Raw genomic sequence first — 13,692 nt, forward strand, 5'->3', positions numbered from 1 at the left:
GGCGGGGCGGATGGGTGGGGCGGTACCAAGGTGGCCCGGGTCCCGATTCGTGGACGCAGGCAGGCGGGTACCGGAGGAACACACTGGCCTTGCCATTGGCTGCGTGGGCCTCGGCTGAAGCCGGCTATTGGCTGCGTGGGCCTCAGCCGGGGTGGCTATTGGGTGCGTGGGGCAGGGAAGATGTCCTCCTCCGGGGCCAGGGAATCTACCCCCACCCTCGACCTAGCGGCGCCGGACCTTCGGAATACGCGGGGCCTTGTTCCTCTCGGAATTCCCCAAGGAGTTCACAGCACTTTGCCGAACTGTCCAAACTGCCAACAACTACTTCCCATTTGTTTCCTCCTAAGGAAGACCTTTTCAGCATCTCCGCAACAGCCTCACACGCGGGCCGCGCCTTCCCAGCCCAGGGGACGACCGCCGTCAGCAGCGTCACTGGAAATGAAGCGCCTAGAGGAACCTGGAACTTGCTCTCGAGATGGAGCCAGTATCTTGCCACCCGGAAAGACGAGGAGGATACTAGGAGCGCGGCACCTTTTGCTTCCCGGGTTCAGCTGGCGCCAGACAGGTGTTCCCAAAAACGCGCCGGAGGCGTCACCTCATTGGGACCTAACAGGTCCCAGGTCCCCTCCCCGCGCGTAGTAAACACCCGGAGCTCTGCCTCATATTTGGGACTTTGATTTTCACCATCAAAAAAAAAAAAAAAAAAACCCCACCAAAAAACAAGATGACAATAAAATGGGCTTTCCGCCAATGCAGTATTCCACACACCCCGAAGTTCTGGGACAAAAGTTTGTATAGTTAGGATTCTCAGTCTTCCCACTAGAACTTGGTAACAGTACTTTCTGAAGTGACTCTCCGGTCCTTATGCAGGTCTTTGAAAAAGTCTCTTTTGCCAGTTCAGATCACTTTATAGCCCTATTTTCTGCTGCTGGCCCTGTACTTGCCCCTGCCTCCCTGCTCTCCTTCATTACATTTAGTAACAATCTCAACTCCTAAGAGCCAGCCCCGTGTCCTTCAAGTTAGTATTCTGCAAATACGTAGGAGTAAGCAACAGAAAGACACACAGGGTACGGCCAAAGTAGGTTTACAGTTGTTTGTATGGAAAATAATACAATTAATAAATAATACAAGAACAAACTGTTTCATGTACTCAACTGTAAACCTACTTTGGCCTCGCCCGTATATACTCACCTTTAGAGTTAGAAGATTTTGATCCCTCAGGGTTTAAGCTAGGGCTGGTGGTATATACAGACCTCCTCAACCAGACCATTACAGTGCCCCAATTATTTGTATGTAATGAAGGAAGGGAAAAGTGAAACATTTTAGAAGCTAGCAGCCCTCAGTTTTCAGTGGAGTGGTCATCCTCTCATAATCCAAACAATGAGACTTGTTTGGCTGGAAAGTCAGGAAAGAACTGTCTGTGGGAATTTAGTGCCTGACCCTGAAGGGTTCAATCAATCACTTGGGCATCACTAATCACAGGCTTGGAGTTATGATTGGTGAAGAACTCAGCCACCTTTCTTGTCTCAGAAAGACACTCGCTCCCATTGTCAGGAGCCAGGAGCAGAATCAAAGACAGACTTAGGAGAGGGAAAACCCAAGGAAAGGAGAAGAAACTCCTCTGCCCCAGTTCTGGAGCACAGGCTGATGTCTCCGTCTTTTGTGTGGGTTTCAAGCTAAAGCTTTAGAAGATGGAGTGGACTGGGTGGGGGAATGGGAGAGAGCTAGAGGCTGACAATATCAGAAAAGTGAGGGTCCCACCTTTAGCAAGACAATAATCCTCGTAGCTCTAACAGGGACTAGTGCTGAAGAGTGGGGATTCATCATGTTGTTCTCATGGTAGAAAGGTTAACCCCGCATAGTTGGTAAAAATCCTGTCTCCCTTTGCATGGCTCAGGCATTAGGAGGACTGACCAGAGGTGCATTTACCCTCTCTAGCTTAGGAAGATAAGTTTCACAGACTACTTCCAAAGCACTGGAGGAGCCCCAGCAATGTGTTAACCTGGCCATAGATTTTTGTAAAATTTGAAAAAAATACTTAAACTGCAATTGAGGCAAAAAAAAGGGGGGGGCAAAGGCCTCAAACTCTACCCCTCCCCTCCTATTTTTTGTCTTGGCTGGAACATTGCAGACATGACCTTCATTGACCAACTGTTCCTCCTCTTCCCCCTCCCCAATTTCCTGTAATTGAGAGGACAAAAAAAAAAAAAAATCGCTATCTAGAAAAGAGGGTTAAGGACAAGCTGTGTTGGCAGTCACCCCACCAGTGTTTGAGGCAGAGGACCACCCTATCTACCCCTTGCCCACGCTTAGTAAAAACCTTCCACCAAGACCCCATTGGAGCTTCTAGCTCTCCGAGGTCGCCCACTCTCACTTCTCAAGTGCATACTATCGCTTTAATAAATTTACTATGGTTTGCTAAATCTTTCACATTCTTGAATGCTTTCTTGTTCCTTGACAAAGACCTGGACCCCGGTATCAGGTTGAGGCCTCCCTTAGTTTCCCTGGGTGCCTCCGGGCATCACAATTGGTTAAGACTGATGTTTCTTTCCTTTCTGACTTTCCTTCTATCACACTTTCCATTCTGTCAGGTATAACTGGAAGGGCCTTGGGCATTTGGGGATTGGCTAAGGAAATTGTTTGGGATACACTTAGTTTGGGTTTTGTAGGTATACATCTGTGGTTTGCAATTACTTCTGTGAATAAAAAGTAGGTATAGTGTTATGGGTTGAACTGTGTCCCCCTCCAAAAAAATTTGTAATGTTAGTCCTAACACCCAATACTTCAGAATATGTTTTCAGAGATGAGGTCTATAAAGAGGTAATTAAATTAAAATAGGCCTTTGAGGTGAGTCCTAATCCAAGATGACTGGTGTCTTTATAATAGGAAATTTGAACACAGATATGCACATAGGAAAGACCACATGAAGACATAGAAAGAAAATGACTATCTATAAGCCAAGGAGAGAGGAACCTCAGAATGCAATCAACCCTCCTGACACCTTGATCTCAGACTTCTAGAACTGTGTATTTGTGTTGTTTAAGCCAGTCTGTAGTAATTTATGGCACCCCTAAAAAATTAATACATATAGCTTCCAATATTACTAATGTCAACAATTCAGAGTATACCAGGTCCTTGAATAATGAGTTGTTTAACGTCATTTTGCTATAATGATGAGGTGCCAAAGGAACTTCCTTGTTTATGTCAATTAGCCTATGGTAAAGTTGGTTTTATTATACCTTGTTCCGCTTAAAGTTGCAGCACCTGTCAACACATTGAGAACTTAATGTATATGACATTGTAAATTTGAAATGCTCCAAAATCTTACACCACACATACCAAAGAAACTTGATAGTTTTTCCCAAGTTTGACAAAAGTCCTAAAAACTATGACATTCTCACTTACAAGGTGTGGTGAAATATTCCTATTATTAATTTTTAAGTGATCATGCAGAAGACTGAATTACCTTTCTACACTTTATAGAAAACATTAAGTATAATCATGAAAATGCTATCAAAGAGCATGCAGCCAAAAACAAAATTGTAGGGGAAAAAATAGGTTTGCCAGGTAGTTTTAAAATTTATTTAGCTTTGTGATTTTAGCTTTTTAAAAATTGTAATTTGTTCATCTTTTCTCATTATATATTCTTTTGTGCCCAACATATTTTCCTTTAAAAAGTTCCAAGCCCGGCCAGGCATGGCTCAGTGGTTGAGCATCGACCTGGGATCCAGGAGATTGGGGTTTGATTCCCGGTCACGGCACATGCCCGGGTTGTGGGCTCGATCAATGCCTTTCTCATCATTGATGTTTCTGTCTCTCTCTGTCTCCCTCTCCTTTCCTCTCTCTGAAATCAATAAAGATATGTTTAAAAAAAAAAAAAGTTCCAAAAGTTTGATCTTCCCTGGGATTAACCAAATGGAGATAGTGAGTTTCTGCCTATTTAGGAGAACCCTGCTGTGTTATTCCCAAGAAATACCAGAGCTGAGAGCTGACACGTCAGAACTGCAAGTATTGAGGATTTGGGATAGCAAAAGTTGCAATGAAGGAGTTTGTGGAAGAAAGGGTTCAGACAGACCCACTGCCAGACTAAGATGTAAAAAGTCTGGAAAGACATTAGGGCTACAGAGGGACCCTAGGCAAAAAGCCATGGTGTGAACCCCTGGAAAGCGTCCACTTACCTCTCCTTGGATGTCTGCTCCTCATGTTGACTCCTCTTTAGCATATGTAGTTTCACTTACACATACTACTCTGCAGTGACATCACAACTTGGCTATTATGATGTAATGAGGAGGCATCTGATTATTCTCAGCTAGAGCTTCTCTACTAAGAACATTGTCTCATTGCTTAGTGGGTAATTGGATTTTTTCATCAATACTATGCTAGAACTTCACCTTTTTCAAGGATGCCTCCCTTTAATATGTTTCTATTGCCCCATTCTGGATTAGACAGAGGTCCCTGCTTTTTCTCCCTGTCATATTTCTCATCTTTGGCTTTAGGGTTGCCCTTGATAGGGAAGAGGGCTTTGCTCTTCTTTCCAGTGCTTAGGAAGCAGAATGTAACTTGGGTTGCCCCCTTAAGGAAAAATAGCTCCCACCCAAGCGAAGACACGGGACTGCTACCCAAGCTGTTCCCTTTGATGGCACCAGCAGCTGGTGCTGTGTGCTAGGAAACTAAAGCACTGGACCTTGATAACTTTTCCCACTACTACCCCAAATGGTGGTGGGACTATTAAGGTGTTGTATACCTGGGTAGCCCAATCCCTTCCCACACAACTTTTGCATAGCCAGAGGACTCAGGAAGACAGGGAACAGGACTTTTAAGAAATGAGATGACGCCCAGCCAGGCGTGGCTCAGTGGTTGAATGTCGACCTAGGATCCAGGCGATCAGGGTTCAATTCCTGGTCAGGGCACATGCCCGGGTTGTGGGCTTGACCAATGACTCATCATTGATGTTTCTATCTCTCTCTCCCTCTCCTTTCCTCTCACTGAAACCAATAAAGATATATTTTAAAAAAGAAAAAAAAGAAAAAGAAATGAGATGACCAGCTGGCCAGTGTTGCTCAATGGTTGGGCATCTACCTATGAACTAGGTCATGGTTAGGTCAAAACCCGGGTTGCAGGCTCAACACCCAGTAGGAGGCAGCCGATCAATGATTCTCATCATTGATGTTTCTCTCCCTCTCCCTCTCCCTTCCAGTCTCTAAGATCAATAAAAACATTAGGAAAACAATACACAAGATGACCAGGAAATTGGCTTCTGGGTCTCTTGCCATTCTCAGCCCAAAACAAACAATACTTCCCAGTATCTAGTGATATGTTCTTTTCACATTTCAACTTTATTTCAAACACGAGGTCTTTTATCCAGAAGGGAGGGTCAGTGTATGAGGAAGCTGAACAGGTTTGGGGCCCAGTGAATAGGGCTGCACTCTGAAGGGGGTGGGAAGGCTCTGGGCCTGATGAAAACAGTGGTTTGGGGGAAATTCACTGGGCAAACTTCCCTTTCCTATCCAGGTTAGCTATTAATGGGTGGATTATGCAATCTTTTTAGCAACTTTTCTTTAGTAATATTACCAAAAAAAGTGCCAAGGATGGGGACACTGAGAAAACTACCAGTTCCTTTTGTTTCTCCTTAGGCCTGGATGAGGAAGGGAATGGATACTAGTAGCAGAAAATGAAACATTTCTGCCCAACCAGGTGTGGCTCAGCGGTTGAGCATCAACCTAGGATCCAGGCGATTAGGGTTTGATTCCTGGTCAGGGCACATGCCTGGGTTGTGGGCTAGGCAGCTGATCAATGACTCTCTCATCATTGATGTTTCTCTCTCTCCCTCTCCTTTCCTCTTTGAAATCAATAAAAATATGTATTTTTAAAAAAGAAACATTTCTGATACTATCTCTTGCCATGAAAAATTATGGGTCTGACTGTGCAGAGGCCTGGTTCATAGCCTGGGAATGGGATGTGGTCAAGAGGCCTGGGCTTAAGCCCTGTCTGTCCTGAGCTGTACTAAAAAAAAAAATTCTTTGCCCTGGCTGGTGTGGTTCAGTTGTTGGAGAGTCGGCCTCAGCACTGGGGGTGGGGGAGGGTGGGGGTGTCGCAGGCTCAATTCCTGGTCAAGGGCTCATAACTGGGTTGCAGGTTTGATCAGGGTGGGTGCAAGAGGCAACTGGCCAAGGTCTCCTTCACATTGATGTTTCTCTCTCTCTCCCTTCCTCCGTCCCACTTTAACAATTAAGGGAAAAAATATCCTCGGGTGAGGATTAACAAAAAACAAACAAAAATTCTTTGACCCCACTGGAGTTACTTTTCATCTCTGAACCTATGTCCCCATCTGTACAGGAGCCGGGACCCAATGATCTCTAAAGACAAGCCTTTTTTCAGGTCTCTGTTTCTATGACCTGTGGATTACAAGGATCCAGAGGAGCTCCAGAGAAATATAGGAACTTAGAAGCAAGGAATGTGAGAGTTAGATTGGGAAGTTGAGGAATTAGGGTTTATTATGAAGAGAAATGATGAGCAACATTCATAAGGAGAAACAAAGATAAAGGAGGAAGGCTATCAGACATGTGAGGTCTGGCTGAGAGGAAAGGGCAACAATGTTCCTGCTGTGTTGCTTCATGGACCCAAGCCCCTCACCATGGTTAAGTTCCTCTTACAGCACTTCCTGGCCCACAAGTGACATATTATATTGTAAATTGCTCCTGTTCATATAGTCATCAGCCTTTAGAGGAAAGTCTCCATCACAATGCCTAACACTCCTAGTGTTTCCCAAATCATATCAGACTATCAGCTTACTCCAGGCCCTGGGGCAGCTCTATATGGGAAGAACCAGGAGACTCATGTGCTGGGTCTATAAAGTTGAGAACGGGGAGCATGAGTGAGCCATAGTGCTTCTTACAGAAAACAATGGATTATCCTTGGTTCCCTGCCCCCAACCAGCTTGCATTTATGCACTAATACCTGGGCTCTCAGAGAGGGCCCAAGCACACAAAGCATCCTGCAATTGTCTTAGGGATCCTTCTAGCAGAAAGTTTAGGTAACTGGCCTATTCAAGGCTAGTGGGGGTGGGGGTGGAGGGGTGTAAAGGGGCTTGGCATACCAGCAGCTATGGAGGGTTGGCTAAGGATCAGGGGAGAATCCCATTATATGGATTCAAATGGGTTCTAACTTCTCTAGCAGGCAGGTGGATTGGTCCCTTGCTGATCCTGCAGAGCTGGGACACTAGCACAGGAGACAGCAGCAAACTCCTGGAAGGAGATGAAGCTTGGGACCCTCAGAGCTTTACCTTCTCCAAGCCACTCAGGAGACTGGGAGGATGGGAAAGCAGAGCACAATTAGAAACTGTGGTGTGTTCCCCCCCAATAAGAGAGAATATATGGCAAGGTTTTTAATTTTGTTTTTAAAGGAAAAAATATAACATTATGGTTACACATAGAGGCTCTGGAGATTTCCTGGGTTCATAATCGTAGCTCTGCCATTTACTAGCTGTGTGATCTTGAACAAACTACTGAGTTTTTCTGAGCTGTTTCCTATCTCTAAAACAGGGATAATATTATAACGCATGCAAGACACCAGATTTTAGTAGATAAGTAAATGTGAGCTACTACAACTGTTAATACAACATAACAGTACACATACACATTAAGCAAGAGATTACTAAACACTGAGCCTCGACCCAATCTGTCTCTCCAGTATACTCTCTTGGGTTCTTTATTGATGACTAATAAGTATGTTGCTTGGTGGTTTCCAGTACAGTTTCTCTTTCACTCTGCTGGAACTTTGACCTGAAGGTGATCCATAAAATGCATGAAACTGTTTTCTTCACCAGAAGGATGATGTTTAAATGGGCATTTGAGGAATGACTCAGGGTTGCTCTCTTTCAGCCATCTTTCTTCAAAGGATTAAGGCTTTGGACAGGATAGGCATGGTAAAAAGCCCCATGTACGGGTACATGCCCATGCACTCTCTCTCTTACTGACAAGGAAAAGGCAGTTCCGGAAAATGTTCTTTGAGAAATCAGTAGCAGATAGAAAAGGGGGTGGGGAGCTGGTTACCTGGGAGCTTTCTTCATCTGCACCAGAAACTGCTTCTTTTCCCTCTTCTCCCTTTAGAAGACTGTCAAGAAGGAACCTGAGGGAGGAAGGAGGACCAACCATAGTTTTGAAGAAAAAGCAGGTTTTCTACCCCTTCTGGAGGGAGAAGGGAGAGCAAAATGAACAAGGATGAGAGGGAGGCAAATGGAAACAGAGAAAATGAAGGTAAATACCCCATATGCTAAAAGAAAGATGAAAGTGATGAGAGAGGGACAAGAAAAGAGAAAAGCAAAGAGCTTAGAACAGGGTAAGAGGAAAAGAAAAATAACTAGCAGAGGTTAACCATGAGGAGAAACGTAAGGCATGAATGTGAATGGGTAAAAGTCCAGCTTTCCCATTTCAGCTTGCTCAGGATGTGGAGCAGACTGCCATCTTCTGGTGCCATCTAATTTTCAAGTTGTTTTGATTCTTCGTTTGAAATGCTTTCCCTTTCTTATACCCATAATCCTTTCTCAAGAGAGCCCCTAATATTGTTTTCTTTCATCTTTGGGACCCCAAGCATAATTTTCCCCGAGAGATATACCTCTTCAAAGCTGTCTCAGAGAACCCAGGCTGGGGCCAGAGCAAAAAGCAAGGGCAGAGGATGGGCTGTGGTTTGAGACCTGAATACGGAGGTTGCAGGCTGGTTTGAGGATGCTTCCTGGGCTGTGAAGGACCCATCCTCAGTCCCAACCAAAGGCTAGGGGTCTGTGTGTTCTGAACTAGAGCACTCCAACTGTAGGTTGGAGAATGTGGCTTCTAATCTACACTGTGCCACTCACGGATCATAAAATGTTAAAGCAAAAAGGGCCTGTAAGAGATCACCTAACCCAAATCCAATTTCCCAGGGGGAAACTGGGCCCCAGAGAGGTGAAGAAACTTGCCCAAAGTTATACAGCTAGTCAGTGATTTCCTTGTCTTCTGAAGCAAAGCAGAATAGCAATTCTTGTGATTCACTGTCCCTTGATAAATAGAGTTCATAAAGTGCTTATAAGTCATTAGAAGGCACCCCAGAAAGGTAAAGCTGGCATTTTCCTGGAAGCCCCTGAGTGTACCAGCCCTTTAGGTGCTACATTTGGCCACAAGGACAGGCCTGGAGTTTTTTGCCTTCCTTTTAACCCCTAGGGCTGCCAGGAGGCTGGAGGAAGGAGCTCTGACTGCTATCTGCCATCACCCAGGCAGTTCACAGAGACCGACGCCAGGGACAATCAGGGGTGACAAAGGAATCCTGTCATAATGCCAGGGACTAGGGAGCAATGGCCAAGTTCCTGGGACTTCAGCAAGGCAATTATGGCTGAGTTAAAGCTAGGATGGGCAGGGCTGGGGGACCTGAGGTGGCAAAGTTGGGAAAAAAAAGGGAATGAGCCAGCAATCTAAACGACTTGACACAAAATACCTCCTCAATCCCAAAAAGGTACCTTATCCTTCGACTGCCTAGGCCTGCAAGTCTTTCTCCCAGCGCCCACTCACGGAAGAGAACGTCACCATCATCACTATTTTTTTGCTTTTTTCTAATGCTTCCAGCACCCTTTCCGGTCTCCTTTCCTTAGGCCTTGGGATCCTTTTACTAAGGTCCTACTGGTGTTCTCCACCTTATCTCACACACTTCGATTCCACCCACTTCCACACCGCTTTCATTTCTCCCCCACTTGACTCTCTAGTACAACTCGCCAAACTCGGCTTCTCTGGTTCCTCCCCGCCAAATCTTCGGGCTCCCGCAGTCCCCGCAGCCTCTGGTATTTCCGCAGCCGGCCTCCGGCGTCTCAGATAAAGTGGATCCAGCCCTGCGGCTCCGGGGTCCCGCTACTGCCAGGGTGCTCGGGCCCGCGTAGAGCGTAGTCCCGGCCGTCGTTGTTGTCCCAGAACTCGTGGCCCGTCACGCGGTAGCGCAAGGCGAAAAGCAGGGCGCCCCCAATGGGCGGCGCGGGCAGACGGAAGGCGAAGCGGTCGGCGCGCGGCGGGGCCGGGGCGGGGCCGGCGTAGGCGGCGGGCGCCTCGCGTTGGCTCCGCCAGCCGTCGGCGCTCCAGCGCACGCTCACGCGCTTCTCGAAGGCCAGGTCCAGCACGCGCGCGCTCCCGGCCACGCCCAGCGGGCCCGCCTCGGCGCGTTCCAGGCAGATGCGCTGCGCTTGCAAACGGGCGGCGAAGCCGGGCTCGCTGGCCGGCTCCAGGGCGGCGCGCGCCTCCTGGGAACGAAAGAGGGAGAGGGAGGACAGAGGCTCGGGGACTAGAGGGCAGAGACAGGAGGAGGGGTCAAGGCGAGGAACTGGGCCAATCCAAGCCCGACCCTGGGGTCCCAGCCCGACCCTAGAGCCCCCGGCCAAAAGGGCACTAAGCGAGCAAGGCCGGGGTTGAGGGTGAAGATGGATATTCCTTCATAAACTTACTCCCCCACGCCCGCCGCGGCAAGGATGGGAAGTCCTGGGGAAGAGGCACGCCTCTGCAGCCTACCTGGAGGCCGCGGGCGCGGGGCTGACACGGAGCGAAGTGGCGGAGGGCGTCCCTCTGCAGCTGGACCTGCACGTGGCGGGGTACCCGGGGCAGCTCTCCGGGGCGGAAGCGGCGCACCACGGCCAGCTCGAGCCCCAACGCGTCAGCGAAACGCACTCTCTTGCGGGTGTCGGGGCTGCGGCTCCGGGGCGCCCGGGCCCCGCCGCCTCCGGCGGGTGCGGAGCGAGCCCGGCGGCCCCGGTTCGAAGCGTGAGCGCGGGATCGGGCCCGGAGGCGCGTCCCGCCCTCTCCTGGCTCCTCCTCCGGCTCCTCCTCTAGGCTGGGCCGCTGGCTGCGGTAGTAGGCTCGCTCTGTCAGCGCGGCGATGAAGCTTAGGTTGCGGGGGATGTCGGTGCGGGGGGGCCGCTCGCGAGACATAGCACCCGCAGCTCCGCGGGGCCCGCCCGCCCCGCCGCCGCGTTACCCTCCCTCCCAATGGCTAGCCCGCCGGGAGTCCACGCAGAAGCCGCCCGGGCCGCTTCAGCCGTTCCTCGCGTTGCGTACTCTCCTTGCAGTCACCTCCAGGATCCTCTACCTCCCGTAGTTCTGCCTCAGTTCCGTGACTACTGTTCCCTCCCTCTGGCTGTCAGCTCCCAGGGTTTTAGCGGATCATCTGTCTTCTGCAAGCTGTTTGCTCTGAGCGTGCGCTCCGCCGCGCACACCCTCCGGTCTCCGGACCTTCGAGGCCCCCGCCCGGGCCCCGGCCCCCGCCCCCGCCCCCAGCTCTCTGACAGGTGGCTCCGCATCTGTCTTCTGTGCCGCCGTTGCTGCTGCTGCACCAGGGGGCGGGGACTCCACCCTTTCGGTCCTGAGTGAGACCGCTCTACCATTTTTTTAAAAAAATGGCCTCAACCGTGTTGGAAGAGTTAACGCAGGATGTAAAGAGTAACGTTTCCTTTTCTTGCAGGGGATGGTCCAAAACGCTCAGCGTGTGACTTTTTCTTAAGGGCTTACCGTTTTTTTTTCTAAACCTTAGGCTCCAGGTTTGGGAGCGGAGTGGAAGTGGGTGCAAAGAAAGGAAGGTCATGAAAACTAGATAGAGTCTCAAATAGAAGCTGAGATGTGCTCACAAGAGCTGATGGCCCATTGGAAAGAGTTCTGGACTGAGAGTCGTAGAAAGACATAGGTTTGGGTCTCACCACTGGTGCTATTTAGCTGCGTGATCTTGAGCAAGGCAAACTTCTCTGGACCTCAGTGTTCTCATCTGTAAAAAAGTGGATTAGAGTTCTGATCTCTAACCAGACTGTAAGCCCTTTGATGACTGAGGCTGTGTCTGATTCATAGTCAGTTTCATCACATAGTAGGCACTCAAATTATTGAATGAATAAGCACACGCTCTCTTGAAGCTGGGGCTGTAGGGTTCTGTTTCCACAGAGCTGGCGGTTTTCTTCATTTTTTTCATTGTTAGTGAAAAAGCATGTGAAGTTTTGTTTATTTTTTTTTCCTAACTTACCTACGGATCTTATATAGCACTTACAATGTGCTGGATATGGTAGTAAGAGTTTTACAAACATTAACTCATATAGTACAGCCATCACAGGAGCAGGGAGTATTATTATGGCTATTTTACAGATGAGAATATCAGTGGAGAGAGGGGCAAGGACTCTTTCCCAGGGTCACATAGATAATAATTGGGGAGCTGGGATTAGAACTTCAGCAGTCTGGCTCTAGAGTCCACTTTCTTATTTAACTGGTTAGATAAGATTAAAACATTCAGTGGTAATACTTAACATCTTCAGAGTATTGAAATATGGAGACTCTTAGAATAGAAATGAAATCTCTAAATTTAAAACAGGAGAGTTTAACTATAAAATCACTAGTGACTAAATTGGAAATAAACTGAGATATATACTATCTTAATATTGTGCAATCCATTCCTGTTTGCATTTTAACACCAGCCATGCTATTGTAATAACCACAGCAATGCTATTTAGCCAAGACTAATTTTTAAAGTGATATTGAGTTTTATTTTCTCATTATATATATATATTTTATATATATATATATATAATATATATATATATATATACCCATGGACATACTATTTTCATATTTTGGTGCAAAATAGTATTTCACTAATTTGTTTTATAGTCAACCAGTTTAAAATTGTCTTCCTTGCTCTGGTGAAATATATCAACAGAATAGATAATGTTCAAGATTAGCCTATGTGGTTTGAAATTTCCTGGTAAAAGCTCTGTTACCTTGTCTGCAGTTTGAGCTGCCATTCCTTGGCTCTGTGGTATTAGTCTGAGAAGATCCTTGAGATATACAGCTTTGGACCCAGTATAATTCCTGTTGGTCCAGCAGCTCTGTTCTCCTGGCTGCTCAGACTGACACTAAACCTTTATTCCAAATAAGCCTTTGTTTCGTAAACAGCCACTGTAGTTATCTTCAAATATCTGACTGGGACTGCTCAATAACTGGCCAGAGGCATTGAGTGATTCATTCAATCAACATTTACTAAGAGTCTGTTAGGCCTTGAGGACATAAGAGTCTGTTAGGCCTTGAGGATATAAAAGTGAATAAAATTCAGTTCCTGCTCTCAAAGAGCTTATAAATAAATGTGTGGCAGACAGAAATATATTTGGATCCTGAAACTTAAAAATGTTTTTATTTCAAGCAAATGTCTTAGAAGAAATCAGGATTGCAAATGAAGGACTAGAAGACTAGAAGGAAGCAACCTTGTTGGTAGCAGCTGGAATGATCAGCCCAAGAGCAAAGAAGAAATGAGGGTGGTTGAAAGGATACAGTCATTAAGGAGTGAGATAGGCTATACATTCAGAATACAGGGGAGAGCTGAGTTTGGTCTTATAAATGTCATAGATTCAGTTTGGACTTGTAAATGGCCATGATAACAACATTGATAACCTGAAGTGAAGAGGGACCTTGAAGCAATACAGTGTTAAGACAAGCTTTCAAGTCCAAAGTAGATTGAGTCCTAGCTTCTCGGTATGTGGCTTTGAGCAAATTGCTTAACTCTCCAAGCCTTACTTCCCTCATCCATCGAATGAGGAGGAAACAGAATAAGGACTGGTGTGAGGATAAAATATGCACGTAAAGAAAGCACTTGGCACCTAAGAAGTCTTCAAAATGTGTTAGTTATTATTAATGTTACAGGAAAGACCTTGCTTGG

General features: G+C 47.0%; 1 protein-coding gene across 1 annotated transcript; it reads right to left on the reverse strand.

The window, feature by feature from the left end:
* Positions 1-5,796: 5,796 nt before the first annotated feature.
* Positions 5,797-10,937, reverse strand: PPP1R3E (protein phosphatase 1 regulatory subunit 3E). Its single transcript, XM_087822961.1, has 2 exons — positions 10,521-10,937; positions 5,797-10,255 (listed from the first exon to the last, which is right to left on the reverse strand). Exons 1-2 carry the CDS (start codon positions 10,935-10,937, stop codon positions 9,833-9,835), a joined length of 840 nt encoding a protein of 279 aa, XP_087679087.1. The 3' UTR covers positions 5,797-9,832.
* Between the last annotated feature and the right edge of the window lie 2,755 nt (positions 10,938-13,692).

Source organism: Miniopterus natalensis, chromosome 1 (genome assembly GCF_054644295.1).
Source record: "Miniopterus natalensis isolate mMinNat1 chromosome 1, mMinNat1.hap1, whole genome shotgun sequence".
NCBI classification, from domain to species: Eukaryota; Metazoa; Chordata; class Mammalia; order Chiroptera; family Miniopteridae; genus Miniopterus; species Miniopterus natalensis.

Excerpts from the sequence above, each read along its gene's own strand:
- PPP1R3E (XM_087822961.1), bottom strand. The coding sequence starts at position 10,937 with ATGTCTCGCGAGCGGCCCCCCCGCACCGACATCCCCCGCAACCTAAGC. Across the intron at positions 10,256-10,520 it reads CCCGCGCCCGCGGCCTCCAG|GAGGCGCGCGCCGCCCTGGA; the intron begins GTAGGCTGCAGA and ends TTTCGTTCCCAG.